This window comes from Aulonocara stuartgranti, assembly GCF_965226115.1.
Source record: "Aulonocara stuartgranti genome assembly, chromosome: 9".
Lineage (NCBI taxonomy): Eukaryota > Metazoa > Chordata > Actinopteri > Cichliformes > Cichlidae > Aulonocara > Aulonocara stuartgranti.
Window position 1 is genome coordinate 25,493,599 of NC_138960.1, and position 17,493 is coordinate 25,511,091.

The window sequence follows — 17,493 nt, forward strand, 5'->3', positions numbered from 1 at the left end:
TTAGGAACAATTTGGTTTTTCGTTCTTACAAACACATTTCTGTTGAACTTGCCCAGCGTTCTCAGTTTTTCAATGCTCAACATTTTCGATTTTGTCCACATGATGGACAGAATGTAACTGTGTGCTTTCTGCAGATGTACTTCTTGCATTTCTCACAAAAAGTGCTTGTTTTCAAACAGGAATCTTCCTAACTAAGATTTAAAACAGATTTCTACGTCTCCTCCAGTCTCACAAACAGATGACAAACCAAGCGACACACCCGAGTCACTGACTTTCTTAAATCCACTCACTCTCACTGGCTGTTTATTACTAATCACTGTGTAACTGCTGTGAATTCAAAGTAACTGCCATCTCCTTACAAATCTTCATTGGATTAACCACACTTATACCGACTGTATATAACTACCAACTCTCCAGCCATGTTGATGGATTGCCTATATTGGCTGGAAATATTAATTTCCAGAGAAAAGACACAGACAGACGATGCTTACAGGATGTGATGTGACAACACTAATGAAATATTGACGTGTCATATTTGTCCAAGGCGTATTTCATTGTTATGGAAAAAGAATATCAAAATCATGATGACCAATTGGAGTGGTGATTTCTATGACTTTGTGTATATAATTTGGAATTTTGTACAAATGTAGGCCAATAAGGAATATATGATATCATTAGGGTTAGGGACAAACAGACACAATTGAAAGGTACAAATGTGTTTTGCATGAAACGAAATCAAACGTGCTGCAGATGTGTGTCACAAGTTGATCTGGCTGTAGGCTGTGGCACTTGGCCAGAGGTGGCGCTGGTTGACTCGAGTCCATGTTAGTGCACAAAGTAAACTGCTCGCTTTAGTTGTGAAGCAAAAACCTTGAATTCGGAGAAATAAACCGTGCAAGGGGAACGATAACGACGACAAGAGTCTCCCGATCGTTTACTCTTGCTGTCCTGTGAACAACATCGGCGTGGTATTACTTGTTTGCTGTTTTCGCGATCGCGTTGCGCATGAGGATATCACCAGGTAAACTCGCCATATTTTTAAACATTTTGTTGTTCAACAGCATCAAGACTGACGGAGTGTGTTTGAGACAACCTCACAAGTGTCACAGGTGACACATTTGGCGTTCTTTTGCTGGTTTGTCGGTAGTAGCTCCTGAAACGCAAGAATGCCACACATCTGTTCGACCAACGCCAGTTGATCTAAACGCCAGTAGATCTGGAACACCGGAAGGCTGGTTTTACTTCCACAGTGGTTTTGTGCGAAGGAAGGAAACCTTCCTCCAGTGAGCAGTGGAGCCGCCAAGGGAAAGCCCACGATTTAAAACTGTATGATTAAAAATATAATTTATTATATTTAAATAGTTAAAAATGCAAAATGAATTAAAACAACCTTGGCCAAGGGGTAGCACAATAAAAGTCAATAAAACACAATATTAAAAAGTCCAGTGGCCTGCGCCACGACCTAAAAGTCCCAGGGAGCTAAGAAATCCAGCAAGTGGTATAACCAAAGGAACCAGCGGAGTCCTCGCCTCCCTCTCGCACTCACGTCCTGATATGCTGAAGAAGGAGAGGAAGCGGCAGTCACTATTCTTTCCAGACAGGTTTACTTCATAAAAAAGGGATAAGTCAGAGACTTACCCCGGGTGGGCAGAGCTCTCAACTCCGCCCGCCGCTTCTTTAAAACTGGAAATCGGCACAGCCGTCTCGTAGCCTCCGCTGGTGCTGTCTCCGCTCTCCCCGCTGGTACTGTCGCTCTCTGCGCTGGTACTGTCGCTCTCTGCGCTGGTACTGTCGCTCTCTGCGCGCTGGTGCCTCTGCGCGCTGGTGCCTCTGCGCGCTGGTCCTCCTGCTGGTGCTCTCCGCGCTGGTGCCTGCATTAGCCAACTCTAGCCGCCTTAGAAGGGAAAACCCGGCGGCGTCTCGCCGCCCTATCAATGTTTCTGTTCCGGTTTCCCGAATGGGCAGAGCTCTCAACTCTGCCACCGCTTTCCTGTGGCAAAGCAACCGGCACCAGCCCGTCTGGGCTTGTGGCCGCCGCCACCGCCTGATACCGTTCACTCTCCCAGTCCTCACTCCACCATCAGTCTCTTCTCTCTCGTCTCCCATCACTCTTATTGGCCTCCGGGACCTCACAGGTGTGTCGGGTTCATAATCAAGGAGGGGCGGAGACTTTCCAGGACAAGTCACCGATGAATACCATAAAACAGGCAATAAAACCCATAAGAATACAACACTATACAATATTAAAGAAAGTAAAACACAACCAAACATGCACAATAAAAATATCTTAGGTAACTTGTCCCTCTCCACCCCGTGACACATACACATGATTAACACAAATATATGATTACAAGCTTTTCTTTTAATGAATAAAACATATTGTACTTCAGGTATAATGCTTATATATATATATATATATATATATAGGGTCCAGTAACCATCACAGTGGCAGATATCCAAGAAAGGGTCTCCAGTATGAAGAGTTGGACAGCACCAGGGCCCGACATGGTTCACGCCTACTGGCTGAAGAAGCTGACTGCACTCCACGAGCGTCTGGCAGCACAAATGAACCAGCTGCTAGTTAACGAGAGACACCCGGAATGGCTAACTGAAGGCCGGACGGTCCTGATCCCCAAGGACCCCAAGAAGGGACCGGTCCCCTCCAACTACCGACCAATAACCTGCCTCAGTACTACATGGAAGCTCCTGTCAGGCATCATATCGGCTAAGATGAACAGGCACATGGGTCAATACATGAGCGGGACACAGAAAGGAATTGGCAAGAATACCAGAGGCGCAAAACACCAGCTACTGGTAGACAGAACAATCAGCCGAGACTGCAAGACCAGACTGACCAACCTGTGCACTGCCTGGATTGATTACAAGAAGGCCTATGACTCAATGCCCCACAGCTGGATACTGGAATGCCTAGAATTGTACAAGATCAATGGGACCCTAAGAGCCTTCATCAGGAACTCAATGGGGATGTGGCGTACAACACTAGAGGCCAACTCCAAGCCCATAGCACAAGTCACCATCAAGTGCGGGATCTACCAAGGAGATGCTCTGTCTCCACTGCTGTTCTGCATAGGCCTGAACCCCCTCAGTGAGATCATTAACAAGACTGGCTACGGATACAGACTACGGAACGAAGCAGTTGTCAGCCACCTCCTGTACATGGATGACATCAAGCTGTATGCCAAGAGTGAACGAGACATCGATTCACTGATCCACACTACCAGGCTATACAGCAATGACATTGGAATGTCGTTCGGACTGGAGAAGTGTAGCCGGATGGTAACAAAGAGAGGGAAGGTAGTCAGAACTGAGGGGATTGAACTACCAGAAGGCAACATTGCAGACATAGAGGACAGTTACAAGTACTTGGGGATCCCGCAGGCGAATGGGAACCATGAAGAGGCCGCTAGAAAGGCTGCAACCACCAAGTACCTGCAGAGGGTCAGGCAAGTCCTGAGGAGTCAGCTGAATGGTAAGAACAAGATCCGGGCCATCAACACGTACGCCCTGCCCGTGATCAGGTACCCTGCTGGGGTAATAGGCTGGCCAAAGGAGGAGATAGAAGCCACTGACATAAAGACAAGAATGGTAAATGGCCTGCATTTGTATAGCGCTTTTCTAGTCCATAGGACCCCAAAGCGCTTTACACTACATTCAGTCATTCACCCATTCACACACACATTCACACACTGGCGATAGCAAGCTACATTGTAGCCACAGCTGCCCTGGGGCGCACTGACAGAGGCGAGGCTGCCGGACACAGGCGCCACCGGGCCCTCTGACCACCACCAGTAGGCAAACACGGGGTTAGTATCTTGCCCAAGGACATTTGGCATGCAGCCAGGATGCAGCCTGGGATCGAACCACCGACCTTCTGATTAGTGGCTGACCTGCTCTGCCACCTGAGCTACAGCCACCCCAAGAAAGCTCCTTACCATGCATGGAGGGTTTCACCCCAAGTCCAGCACCCTGAGGCTGTACGCTAAGCGGAAGGAAGGGGGCCGGGGACTGGTGAGTGTCAGCACCACAGTCCAGGATGAGACAACGAACATCCAAGAATACATTGGGAAGATGGCCCCAACTGACCGAGTGCTCAGTGAATACCTCAGGCAGCAGAAACCCAAGAAAGAGGAGGGAGACGAGGAACCATCATGGAAGGACAGGCCCCTGCACGGTATGTACCACCGGCAGATAGAGGAGGTGGCTGATATCCAGAAATCCTACCAGTGGCTGGACAAAGCTGGACTGAAAGACAGCACAGAGGCACTAATCATGGCAGCACAAGAACAAGCTCTGAGGACAAGATCCATAGAGGCTGGGGTCTATCACACCAGGCAAGACCCCAGGTGCAGGCTGTGTAAAGATGCCCCAGAGACAATCCAGCACATAACAGCAGGGTGCAAGATGCTAGCAGGCAAGGCATACATGGAACGCCATAACCAAGTGGCCGGCATAGTGTACAGGTATATCTGTGCCGAGTATAACCTGGAAGTCCCGAGGTCAAAATGGAAGACGTCCCCAAGGGTGGTGGAGAATGACCGAGCTAAGATCCTGTGGGACTTCCAGATACAGACGGACAAAATGGTGGTGGCTAACCAACCGGACATAGTGGTGGTAGACAAACAGAAGAAGACGGCTGTAGTGATCGATGTAGCGGTTCCGAATGACAGCAATATCAGGAAGAAGGAACACGAGAAGCTGGAGAAATACCAAGGGCTCAGAGAAGAGCTCGAGAGGATGTGGAGGGTGAAGGTAACGGTGGTCCCCGTGGTAATCGGAGCACTAGGTGCGGTGACTCCCAAGCTAGGCGAGTGGCTCCAGCAGATCCCGGGAACAACATCGGAGATCTCTGTCCAGAAGAGCGCAGTCCTGGGAACAGCTAAGATACTGCGCAGGACCCTCAAGCTCCCAGGCCTCTGGTAGAGGACCCGAGCTTGAAGGATAAACTGCCCGCAGGGGCGTGCTGGGTGTTTTATATATAAAAACACCCAGCACGCCCCTGCGGGTGTTTTATCCTTCAAGCTCGGGTCCTCTACCAGGTCCAGTGAATCCTTAGACTCTGGCCTTCTACTTACTCCTCCAGCTACTCTGGAAAAATATTCAAGTAAAACCTCAAATCCTCATCCCAATAAAATATCTCTCACCTGTTTTTCTCTAGCAGAAGACCGTTCTCGTTCGGTGAACACACACTCACCCGAGACTCTTGTAGCTCCAGACTCTCCCCCGTTGATCTGAAATTCTGTAAAATAAACCTTTTAAAAACTGAACACAGTCTTCTGAAAACATGACCATTGTTGGATATGACAGCTTTATCCTGAGTGCGAAACACTTTATAACTGTGTTTTAAAAAGTGCTACACAAATACATTACTGTGACAGAGATACCAAACTCTTATGAAACAAACAAAAACCATGAAAGATTCAATTAATCTCCCTCGAAGGCTGATACTGAGGTTTATATTGCAAAGACAAATGACTTGGTGCCCTCTTCTATTTGTGTTTGTTAAAAAAGCTGAATATATTTACCTTCTTTTTGATGAAGAATATGAGCACTGTGCTGACTACTACCAGAACGAGAAAGAGAGTTATATTGCCTGCTTTCAGCAGGAATATGATATCCTGAGGTTGTTTACCTACAAACGACAATGTGAGCATGACAGCTTTAAATGAATTTCATCAAATATTTTCTGATGCAAATACTCTTTATTACCTATAGAGTACTGGACTGTAGGTGGGATGATTATGTGGTAACTTTGGCACCAGGAGCCAACTGAGTTTGTCAGACAAAACTTTAAATGATGTCCATCCCCGAGCTCTCGTCTCACTGAGCTCTTGATCGGCTTGTTGCAGGAAACATCAGAGTCTGCTTTAAATGCATTTGGGACCTCATCCCAGGATGAGTCTGTTTCACAGCTGCAGTGAAACAAAATAAAAGGAGTTTAAATAATCAGAGCTAAAATGCTCTCTGAGCTGAACGGCTGTGCAGGTAATCATACCTGTGATTGAACTCAGAGCAAAACATCCAGGTATAGTTTGCTGGCACCAGACTGACAGTCTCAAGGTTGAGGGTACCATCATCCTTATTAAACAAGAAGTTGAACTTTGGTTCATCTGGAACAAAAATCAGATGATCTCAAACAATCTCACATTTTAAATATAAATGATAATTAAATTTAAGTAATAATAAAACTGTAACAAAGGTTACATTAACCCACCTACAACACACACTGATATGGTCTTTGTTTCCTTTTGTCCTCCAGCCTCCAGGTGTAATTTATAATCTCCTGATATGAGTGGATCACAAAGCTTCACAGTCCTGAGAAACAGTTCATTACAGTCCTCATATCACATGATTACACTGATCATGAAAAACGTGAATGAATGGATAATTTTACACTTCCACATGATGACAGTTTGCGTCATTGAAGTACCTGTGCTGTGTTACCCATGTCTCCCTGACACATTTAGCCCTGTTTTTGTCAGGAGTCTCCCAGGAACAGTACTGGAGAACAGGATGGTAGGAAACAGTGGCCTGCAAGCAGGTGCTGGATGCCTCCTGAGCTGATATGATCTTGGTCTCATCCAGCTGTGCAGAGAGGAAACCTTCATCTGAGGAAACACAAGAATAAACCAGATTTATTCAGTGGGAACAGTTTCAAATAATAATGACATGAAATGAAGTCTACTGACCTGAGACATTAACATGAACAGACTTTGAGTTTTTATTTGCATTCGTGCAGGTGTATGTGCCGCTGTGCTCCTCTCTCACTGATCTGATGGACAGGTAGGCCATCTGAACACCGAAATATGAGTCATTTTTAATGCACATCTGGAAGAAAAACCCCATAATAATGATCATTTGCAGGATGATTATCAGTGAAGTACTTTGTGTCTCAGACTGAGGAATATTAAAAAGGTCGGTCAGTTTTCAGACAAACATAACAAGAAAGTTTAAGGAAACTCTCCCTGATTACAGGACATTACTGTACCTCCTCCTTCTTCTCTGGTGTACATGAAAATGTCCTGGCATTGAGCTGTTTTCCTCCTTTCTCCCACACAGGTGATCTCAGACTGTATCCTGTAACTCTGCAGCGAAGCAGCAGAGACTGACCTTCGCTCAGGGTGACAGTAGATACCTCATCTTTGTTCATTACGCTGCTCTGTAAGTCTGAAACACACATCAGGGCCTCAAGTAAGAAATATTTGCTTTTCGGAGATTAGTTAGTGAATCTCTGGATCTTCTTGAAGTGAAGTTATTTGAACCAAATTTTACTCAAATTAACTCCTGTAACAATATATGGACACGTTCTTTGTGGAGTTATTTAACATCTTATTAATTAATTTCTAACCAGTTACCATAGTCATACAGTTGGGAGCACTCTTGTCCTTCAGTATTGGTTGCACAGCACATCATTCCTGTATTATAATATTCAGTGCTTGATACTTTGCTCTCTTTCCTTCCGTCACTTCCCTTAAACATCTTTGCCTCATCACTATTCTTGTTTCTGTTCAAACAGAGAAAAATCACATTATTAGTGGTGGGAAACTGTCATAGTCCCTCAGTCTTGACCACTTTCTTTCTTCTTGCACACTCACTCTCTCTTCTTAACTATCTGTATGTGTGTGGTGGTGGGAGTTGGGTTTGGGGGTGGTGGTGTTTTTTTTTGCAGGTGTGGTACTCGTCTCGTGTTGCTGCCCTCTGTGCGAAAAATCACATACATGTTCCTGATATCCTCATTTGTAGCCGTACGTAAGATAGTGGCAGACTCTTTTGCTGGATAGTTGAACTACAAACAGTGAAGCCTGGCTCCTTTGCTTATGTGAATGTTTCACTTTTCCATGAGAAACCCCCCTCCCCCAACTTACCTGCTGTTTTCTTGTGCTGTCTGATACCCTATCCTAACCACAGATCCCAACAAAGTGTCCCTCTAAATGATCCAGTCTAAAATGAGACAGAAGAAGTGTTGCTATTCTAAAGTTTGCATACAAATGTAAAAGACAACATCTTACCCAGACCAGGTAATTGTGGGATTTGGGAAACCCACAGAGACACACTTAAAACGGGGAGAAGTATCAGACACATCAACACCATCAAGCATCAGCTGTGGTTTTGTTGGACGTTCTAAACAACATCAAAGAAAACAGTTAAATTAATTGTATTATCACTCATTGATCATCAAACAGAGATTGTTTGAGTATTGTAGAAGAAATAAGGTGAGAAGCTGTTACTCACTCATTACATGAAGAATCACAGTCGTGGAGAACATGGTGACATTGTTGGAGTCACAGGTCAGAGTGTACTCCCCTGAATCTGTCTCAGAAAGCTGTGATGTGACCATGGACTGACTCCCATTTCTGCTGAGGTTAAAGGAAACATCTCAGTTTAAATACATAGAAATATAAAGCACCCAAACAGAAACACAGACGGTCACTTACGCTGTCATTACTCGGTCTTCTCCTCTGATCCAGTGGCAGACAAGAGATTCAGAGAGGCCCTCCAGGGAGATGATGAGTTTCTCACTGTTAGAGATTCTTTTATCAAGCACTCAGATGTAATGAAATAACACTCAGACACTTCAGCAGTTTAACGTGCACGGGTGAAACCTCAACAGAGATTCACACCCGTGGAGCAGCTCGCTGCCTTTATTTATACACAGCAGGAAGCATACAAAAAAGGAAATATCATGCTTATCTTGTCAAGCAAGCAGGTGTGATTTCTCAAGAACTTTGTATCCTCCACAAGGTCGTTTCTTACTCTTGGGTGGCGGTTTCCTGCTGCTGACATTTAATAAGAAGGCAAACAGTTTCCGTTATAGAGTAGAGAGCCAGCAGTTAAAATATGCAGCTGTTTGAGTACAAGACAGAAATATAAACACTCTTAGCTGATTATTATATGAATAATAAAACCTTTAAAAACAAAAATCCTCTGACACTTACCCACAGCCAAAACTTTACTGATGGGACCAGATGGATTCAGATAATCAGCTGGTAGCAAACATGCTGCCTGAAAAACAAGAGCCAACATTTAATTCCTCTTTATTAGGAAACTGTAAAATAATCACTGATTACTAGATCAATCCCATACTATATCAATGTGAGTTATGACTGTTCAACAGGGGCTTATCAAAGAATTCAGTGTTTATTTAAAACAGCTCTTACCTCATGACTGGATACACAGACTGGAGTCTTCACATCATCAGAGCAGAGCAGCCCAACAGCACACAGCAGCAGAACAGCTGGAGAGATAGAAAACTGAATCTTTAGTTTAAACAATTATTCAAACTATTATTAAAAAGAAAAAAAAAGGTCAGGGAAAAAGAGGAAACTCAACATAAATGTGTCCTTAAGAAAAGAAGTCTTTTCACTGAGCTCTGGTGGTGCACAGACTTGGGAGCCAGGAGAGCGAAACTGGCTTGAGAAAGAATGCTCCTTATCTGCACAAAGTGATCCACACACAAGCAGAATAACAGGACTCAACTTACCTTTAGCTATAAAAGTGAGGTCATGTTAAGAAAGTACTGGTAATGTAACTTACTCCATACATCGAATAGGTAAACTGCCTTCACGGGTGAAATACAGCATCTCCAACTAGAAACACAGGAAAAGACCACAGATGAATGCAAACAGGGTTGAAATATTGGCCTTACCTGATCACACAAAACTGTCTGCCGGGCGATGGGGAATTATCCCAGGGTGCCTCTCTGTCCCTCCTAAATGGAACTGTTTTGCTTCCTGTTGGAATCCTCAATCAGGAAGATCTTTCTGAGGTAACATAGGAAGATGCATAGATGCTGCCAATAGGCTTCCTGACTGAAATCTTGTAATTCAAGCAATATCCCAGCACTGAGCACATAGTGTGCTGGACTTCAACTGAATTGCTCATGAAAAGGTTTTTTTGTCTACACTTATCTAGTTGTACAGACTTTTTTTTTTTTGGAGATAAATGTTACAGGAGAGATAACATGATACACTTTGGCCCAGATTTTATTTGTGAGGATGATTATCAATGAAGTACTTTGTGTCTCAGACTGAGGAATATTAAAGAGGTCGGTCAGTTTTCTGACAAACATAACAAGAAAGTTTAAGGAAACTCTCCCTGATTACAGGACATTACTGTACCGCCTCCTCCTTCTCTGGTTTACATGATAATGTCCTGACATGGAGGTGTTTTCCTCCTTTCTCCCACACAGGTGATCTCAGACTGAATCCTGTAACTCTGCAGCGAAGCAGCAGAGACTGACCTTCGCTCAGGGTGACATTAGATACCTCATCTTTGGTCATTACACTGCTGTGTAAGTCTGAAACACACATCAGGGCCTCAAGTCAGAAAGATATACCGTGGTCAACATTTGTGATTTGCTTCTCTGAGATTAGTTAGTGAATCTCAGTTTTGTTACTTTCACTTCAAGTATTTGAACCAAATTTTACTCAAATTAACTCCTGTAATAATTTATGGATGTATTAAATTTGTTATTAGTTCATTTAAATCCAGTTACCGTAGTCATACAGTTGGGAGCACTCTCGTCCTTCAGCATTGGTTGCACAGCACATCATTCCTCTATTATAATATTCAGGGCTTGATATTGTGTTCTCTGTCCTTCCGTCACTACCCTTAAAACTCCATTGTCCATCCTTGTTATTGTTCAAACAGAGAAAAAAACCCATTGTTAGTCGTGTAAAACGATATTTTTAGAGCGCTGTGTCTCTGACATATATTATTATCAAACCTTGTCTAATACCCATATTTTTCAGGTTGGTGTGTCTATGAAAAACATTATTACCAAAGCTTGTGAAAGTATCCCTCTAAATGATTTAATCTGAAGTCAGACATTAAGAAGTGCTGCTATTCTAAAGCATCTTACCCAGACCATTTGATTCTGGGATTTGGGAAACCCTCAGAGATGCACTTAAAAAGCGGGGAAGTATCTGACACGTCAACATCATCGAGCATCAGCTGTGGTTTTGTTGGACGTTCTAAACAACATCAAAGAAAACAATTAAATTCATTTTATTATCACTCATTTATGATCAAACAGAGTTTGTTTGAGTATTGTAGAAGAAAGAAGATGAGAAGCTGTTACTCACTCATTACATGAAGAATCACAGTTGTGGAAATGGTGGCATTGTTAGATTCACAGGTCAGAGTGTACTCCCCTGAATCTGTCTCAGAAAGCTGTGATGTGACCATGGACTGACTCCCATTTCTGGTGAGGTTAAAGGAAACATCTCAGTTTAATTACATACACTGTAAGAAGTCATCTATAGAATCTACCCAATAAATCTGAGGTAACAATTTGCATTGACTTTTTTGGGGTAGATTTAGTTCAATATATTGTGTATAAAATAACTTCAATAAAAAGCTATGAAATACTTAATTAAATTGGGTAAAATTTACCCCATATTTATGTATACATTCAACAGCTACTTACTCATTGAAATTAGGTAAAATTATCTCTTGTTTGCTAGTTGGTAATACCTGATAATTAGTAATAAAATTTAATTATTATCAGTTGATAAACATTACCTATTCATATAAGGTAAAATGTACCCCCCAAAAAAGATATTCAAATGGTTCCTCATCTCAATGTTTTTATTCCATAAAAATACAGAATAAAGTGCAACACAACGGCTAATGCAGACAACACTTTCAAAGGCCACTCAGTCCATTTTAAAAGCCAAAAGCACATACATAGTGTGTGAATGTGTGTGTGAATGGGTGGATGACTGGATATGTAAAGCGCTTTGGGGTCCTTAGGGACTAGTAAAGCGCTATATAAATACAGGCCATTTACCATACAGAAACTCTACAAGGTTGTTTCTGTGCATGTACATTATCAAACATATATATGGATAGATAGAACAGAACACTAACACCAACATTCAATAGTTTCTGTGCTTGCTGTCAGAAGAAAAATACAGCTCCATCAAGCTATGTCCTCTGGGAACAAGAGGGGAAAGGTGTATGCATTGCATAAGCTTATTTTTGAGGCCGTGGACCTTGTTCAGTAGTTTCGCCCCGTCAAGTTCCAAAAACAGTTTTTGAAAAGTGTCAAATGTGTTCTTCAGCTCCTTCGGATATTCGAGGTTGAGGGCATATATCAGTCCCATCAGCAGTACACATGCCTTTGTTCGGCTTCCACATCCCTCCATCACTTGGTTTCCCAAGTCACACAATGGACACATCTGATGGATCCTCCTCAGCCATGATGTGGATCACGATCACCTTCATCATATTGTCTGTGTAATCCTCACATTCCTACGTGTTAAAAAGAAAGAAACAAAAAGCATGCACACGTTTTATTTTATTTAAGATGCTTTTTCAATATATTTCAGTTGATCTAAAGAGGGGAGCGGACAGAAGATGAATGGAGAAGGGGAGAACAGGGGATAGGAAAGGACAGGAGAGAAGAACATTAGGATCCCTTGAGTTAATAAGTAAACTGTTATCAATATGACAAACCTGGCAGTCATGAAAAAGATCTTCTTGTCTTTCCCCGAGGTAGCTAATGAGGCAGCAGATAAGGAGATCCCTTTTCTTCTCAATGCTCTGTGTCTGTAGGGAGATACAACTTAGTGAAAAGACTAAGTCGAGTGCTTTACTTACATTAAGACTGAATTACTTAAAAACAAAAACATGGCTGATGCCTCTCTCCAGCTTTCAACAGGTGAGAGGCTGGGTACACCCTGGACAGTCAATCACAAGGAAACATAGAGACAGACAGGATAAACAACCATGCACGCACACACTCAAACCTAAGGACAATTTGGAGAAACCAATTATCCTAACAGCCATGCTTTCTGACTGTGGGAGGAAGTTGGAGTACCCGGGGGGAACGCACACATGCACAGGGAGAACATGCAAACTCCATGCATAAAGACCCTGGGCCGGGATTTGAACCCAGGACCTTCTTGCTACCGACTGCAGCCCTCCATAATTACATATTTGTGAAAAAAGTCAAATAACATAGGTCATTCAAAGTGTCCAGCAGAGGTCTCATCTTGGAACCAGCAGCTCCTCCTTTGGCAGGCATAAGCTGCAAAAGACCTGGTGTGTACTCATCAAGTTTCAGCATGAATGTCTCCACCAAAGAAACTGTGGTGATGCGTCTGAACTCTTCGATGAGCTAAGAAGTAAGGGGACAAAAAAAATGACATTTCAATTTGTTGACATTTGTTTGACATTTGTTTTTTGGTGGATAGGAATAGTTATCACACATACTCACCTGAGCCTCAGTGAATAATGCTGGCCACCTTTCTTTTAACTCACCCACAGAGGGGCAGAGGCTGACCACTCCAAGTCTTCGGCTAGAGAACGTTTTATTCATTTTATCTGCAATTATCTTTGCGTTGTTTTTCTTTGTTATTTCATAAATTAATTCAAGCCTCTCTTTCTCCAGTGTCTCTTGGGTTTCTCCAGTAGGATGCGGAGGGAGATAATTAACCTCTGCTTTTTTTTGGCTTTTTTACATTCTTTGATGGCACTGCATCAGCTGGATGCTTCCTTTTTAAGGCATTAATTTCAATTTCCGGGTAAGAAAATTTTCGAGATCTTAGCTTGGCACGGTAATTGTGCATCTTGTTTTTTCTGCGCTGCTGCCAGCCATATAAGCCGGCAAATGATCCTGGCTAAGACACGGAAACTTTGAAACCAAGGCTTCAGCCACTGAGAGGATCTGCTGATTGGTTGGGTAAGCAGTGTACGAAAAAATTACTTTTGCAAGGTCTTGCATTGTTGCTGATTTAACACTGGCATCCATGAAAGGTCTTCCAGTGTTGCGATATGAGTTGTTTGCCTCAGCGAGGATTAGTTGTATGTCTCGGGAAAACTCCGGTACTTGAAATGGCACTGGCCACGCAGCAGGGCGACATGAATCAGGGAGAATGATGGTGTCACTGGAACTTGACGATGCGCAGTCAGACACCTGTGAGGGTGCATCATGATTGGCAGGGCAGGTGTCCGTTTCAGTAGTACTTGCAGGATGGGTGCTCACTGAAGTCGAAGAGTTCAATGCAGACGATGATCCTGATTCACATACTGGTTGTAAGTCAAGGGTGATTACTGGCTCTTTAAGGATCACGTTAACAGTGGCCTTGTCATACAAGTCAGCAGTTGAGATGACACTGAAAAACTGATTGTCAAAGTCTTTGTCTTGTATAGCAGTCCAAATTCCCCATGTATCCCCATCCACTGTATTAGGAATTCCTGTTGGAAGTGTCAACTTTTGAATGCTGTGTTCTTCTAAAACGACTCTTAACTGAACTGCCATTGTTGTTTGGTTTGTGTTTCCTCAGCTGTAGAGACAGAGAAAGAAAAGAAATTGAGACAGGTTATTAATAGTTGATAAGCTTACATGCATATATTTTCTTCATTATCTTCTGCCAGAGAAATAAAAGCAGAGATTTAGTTCAGTAGAATTTTGGATAAATAATTTTTGATTGTCATTTTAAGAAGAGGGAGATAAGGGAAGAAGAATAGAGGAGGGTTAAGTGTGCATCACATGCTTCTATTTTCTTTTTCAAAGTTATATGTATTGTTCCTGTTAAATAAACATTACAATAAACAAATAAGACAGGATGCCTGCCCATAAAGTTGTTGGTAAAATAATATATTTTTTCAATAATTTCAATAAGTGCACAAACATTTGATATAACAGAAATAATCAACCCATTACACTTACTCTGATGTGCAAATGAAGTGTTTAAGGGACACCATACGGCCATCTGCTATATTGTATGCAGCCATGTTTCTTTCAGTTCAGAATGTTTAAGGATTTCTGTCTCTCCTGTGGGCTCTACTTTGAAACTCCTCAGGTGTTCACAGTACCAGCCTCTAAGCAACTTCAGAACAAACACAGGAGTTCTGTGCACAATGACTATTTGATGGATTTCTGCAAAGTCAGGTAGGCCTCCTGTTGAGCCAAACGGCAGCATCATGCCAATATTATAGTCTGTGCCTAAAATGGTTGCTTTATTCGTCATGTTCACAAAGTCTTCCCTGGGGAACTTCCTTGCAAGGGACTCCTTAATGCTGTCTTTTAGAACATCGACTGCCACTTGAGTCTTCTGGGACACTGACAGTGCTGGCCTTTGGTGGTTGTAATCGTGGGTATGATATGCAATCATCGATTGGTGTTTTCTCGCCATTGTCATGAGGATGTTTCTACACCCAGTCTGCCTCACAATCCATTTAAAGAATCGATGTTTGGCTTCAAATCGCATAGTCCAGAAATGTACAAGTGGCCCATAAACAGTAGGGGTGCAACGATATTCGTATCGATATTGAACCGTTCGATACAGTGCAGTTCGGTACGCATATGTATCGAACAATACAAAATTTTTAATTTATTTTATCAACTTTCCTTCTGACGATGCTGTCTGTGTTGAGCGCTCAGTGGATCTGCACTCGACAGTGCAGCCTAGGCGGAGTAGTCGAGTGCAGATTCACTGAGCGCAGGGCAAGCTAGCGAGACAGAAGTTAAGCTCTCCTTGCAACATGGCAAGTTGAACCTCCCCCATCCTCATTCAGATCTGGCGTTTGGAACTATTTTGGTTTTCATGTGACGTATGACCCTGAAGGTAAGCGCGTCATGGACTAAAGTAAAACAGTATGTTGGATGTGCCACGCAATGCTCAATTACATGGGTGGGAGCTAGTGTGTTAGCGCAGTTAGCTCGTTAACGTGTTGGCCGTCCAGCCCCACGCTCAGGGCGATCCGCGGTAGCTCGTTAACGGAGATTTGCCGTGTTGTGGCGTTAACGTCATTTCAACGAGATTAACCTGAAAGCACTAGTGGGAACACAACAAATATGACTGCACATTTACTCCGACATCATCCTAGTGCAAAGACAAGTGGAAGCCGACAAAAACAACAAGCACGCATGCTACAAACTTTACCCGAGTCATTTAGACAGCCGTTAGCACAGGATTCTCCTTATGGGGACCTGATATGTTTAATATGCTGCTGAGAATATAGCCCAGAAGAAGCGTATAGTATAGCTTTTATTTTGGAAAGAGACATTTCTCTGTAATAAACTCTCTTTTCCAAAGATGAGTGATTCCTCAATCAGATACAGGGCTCGCAAAATTTTTCCAGTCGGGCTACCAAAATCTATCTCTGCCCTGCCCGTCGGCCTATCGTAGGAAGGAAAAATATATGTCAATGCTTTTGCATTCTTTCGGAAATGTAGCCGGGTAATTATGTCATTGGCATCGGTGAGCCACTGTCAATATGTGACTGTGGCGGAGGCGTGGCCCCGGGCGCAGCTGCAGGGGAGGAGTGGAGCGGAAGGCTCAACAGGGCGGCGCTGCGAGGCCGGTAAGAACAGCTGATGTTGTTTATGGACTGATGATGGTCTCCCTCTGCTGTGTTTATAGTGAGACGAGGAGGAGCGGCCAGAAGAGAGATCAGCTGGGCTCGTGAGCTGTCAGACTGTGTGACTGAGTCAGCTGTCAAAACAACAACACTTGAATAAATGTGGAAGTTGGCTGTACCTACCGGTGTGTGCGTGTGTCTGTGCCTGGTGTATTCCACAAGTGGTGCCGAAACCCAGGAAAGTGCCGGTGGGGAAATGTCCGACCCACAGGCCGCGCCACCCGCCCAGCCTCTGCAATTCTTGGCGCAGATGCTGGCGGAGATGGCGACGATGAGCCGGGATCAGGCGGCCGACCAGCGTGCCCACCTGGCCGCGCTGCGGGAGCAGACGGACCGGCAGACGCAAGTTCTGGAGCGGCTGGTCGGGGCCGCTGCCACGCCGAAGCCCTTGCCACTGTCGGTGGCGGTGCCCCGGATGGGGGACGACCCACAGGTTTTTTTGGAGACCTTCCGTGCCACGGCGGAGGCTTGCCAATGGCCGCGGGAGGAGTGGGCTCCGCGGCTGCTCCCCCTGCTGTCCGGGGAGGCACAAACAGCGGCCCTGAGTCTGCCTCCGGCGTCGAGGAGCAGCTTCGCGGACGTGAGCCGGGCGGTGGTGGACAGGCTAGGGCTCACCGCCGAAGACCACCGCCGGCGGTTCCGGGCCTGTCGGCTTGCTACAACGGACCGACCATTCGCCTGGGCCCGGCAGCTGCGCGACGCGGCGGTACGCTGGCTGCAACCGGGAACATCGGAGGGGGAGACGAAGCTGGTGGACAAGGTGGTGCTGGAGCAGTTCACGGAGGGATTGCCAGCGGAGACGGCGAGATGGGTCCGGTGCAAGCTTGGAGGTAGCGGTGACGCTGGCGGAGGACCACCTTGCCGCTGGAGCAGGGGAACCCGGGGACGCCGGACGGGGCCGTGCCAGGCGGCGTTTGTGCAGGTGAAAAAGGCTCTCTGTGGGGAGCCGCTGCTTCACACTCCTAACTTTTCCCTCCCTTTTGTTCTGCAGACTGACGCCTCGGACAGAGGGCTGGGAGCCGTTTTGTCCCAGCAGGTAAGGGGGGCTGACCGCCCTGTCCTATACATCAGCCGGAAGCTAGCAGAGCGCGAGCGCCGGTACAG

General features: G+C 44.6%; 1 protein-coding gene across 6 annotated transcripts; it reads right to left on the minus strand.

Annotated features, from left to right (window-relative positions):
- Positions 1-1,329: 1,329 nt before the first annotated feature.
- On the minus strand, positions 1,330-9,875 carry LOC309714753 (receptor-type tyrosine-protein kinase FLT3-like). 6 transcript variants are annotated; one of them, XM_082547434.1, is made up of 17 exons: positions 9,665-9,875; positions 9,177-9,253; positions 8,955-9,021; positions 8,454-8,795; positions 8,251-8,375; positions 8,028-8,139; positions 7,374-7,522; positions 7,007-7,185; positions 6,708-6,810; positions 6,449-6,626; positions 6,233-6,333; positions 6,014-6,128; positions 5,728-5,930; positions 5,544-5,677; positions 5,163-5,249; positions 1,813-2,169; positions 1,330-1,775 (listed from the first exon to the last, which is right to left on the minus strand). In XM_082547434.1, the coding sequence occupies exons 4-17, from the start codon at positions 8,459-8,461 to the stop codon at positions 1,635-1,637; spliced, it is 1,992 nt and encodes a 663-aa protein (XP_082403560.1). In that variant the 5' UTR covers positions 8,462-8,795; positions 8,955-9,021; positions 9,177-9,253; positions 9,665-9,875; the 3' UTR covers positions 1,330-1,634. The 6 variants fall into 6 exon arrangements, with proteins under 6 accessions (XP_082403560.1, XP_082403558.1, XP_082403559.1 ...); XM_082547432.1 differs by having other exon boundaries at positions 6,708-6,846; positions 8,454-8,792; positions 9,665-9,874; XM_082547433.1 differs by having other exon boundaries at positions 6,708-6,846; positions 8,251-8,372; positions 9,665-9,874.
- Positions 9,876-17,493: the final 7,618 nt, after the last annotated feature.

Coding starts and splice junctions, on each gene's coding strand:
- LOC309714753 (XM_082547432.1), bottom strand. Junction 5,931..6,013: donor TGCTCTGAGTTCAATCACAG/GTATGATTACCT, acceptor GTTTCACTGCAG/CTGTGAAACAGACTCATCCT. Junction 5,250..5,543: donor TATTCTTCATCAAAAAGAAG/GTAAATATATTC, acceptor ACAGAATTTCAG/ATCAACGGGGGAGAGTCTGG.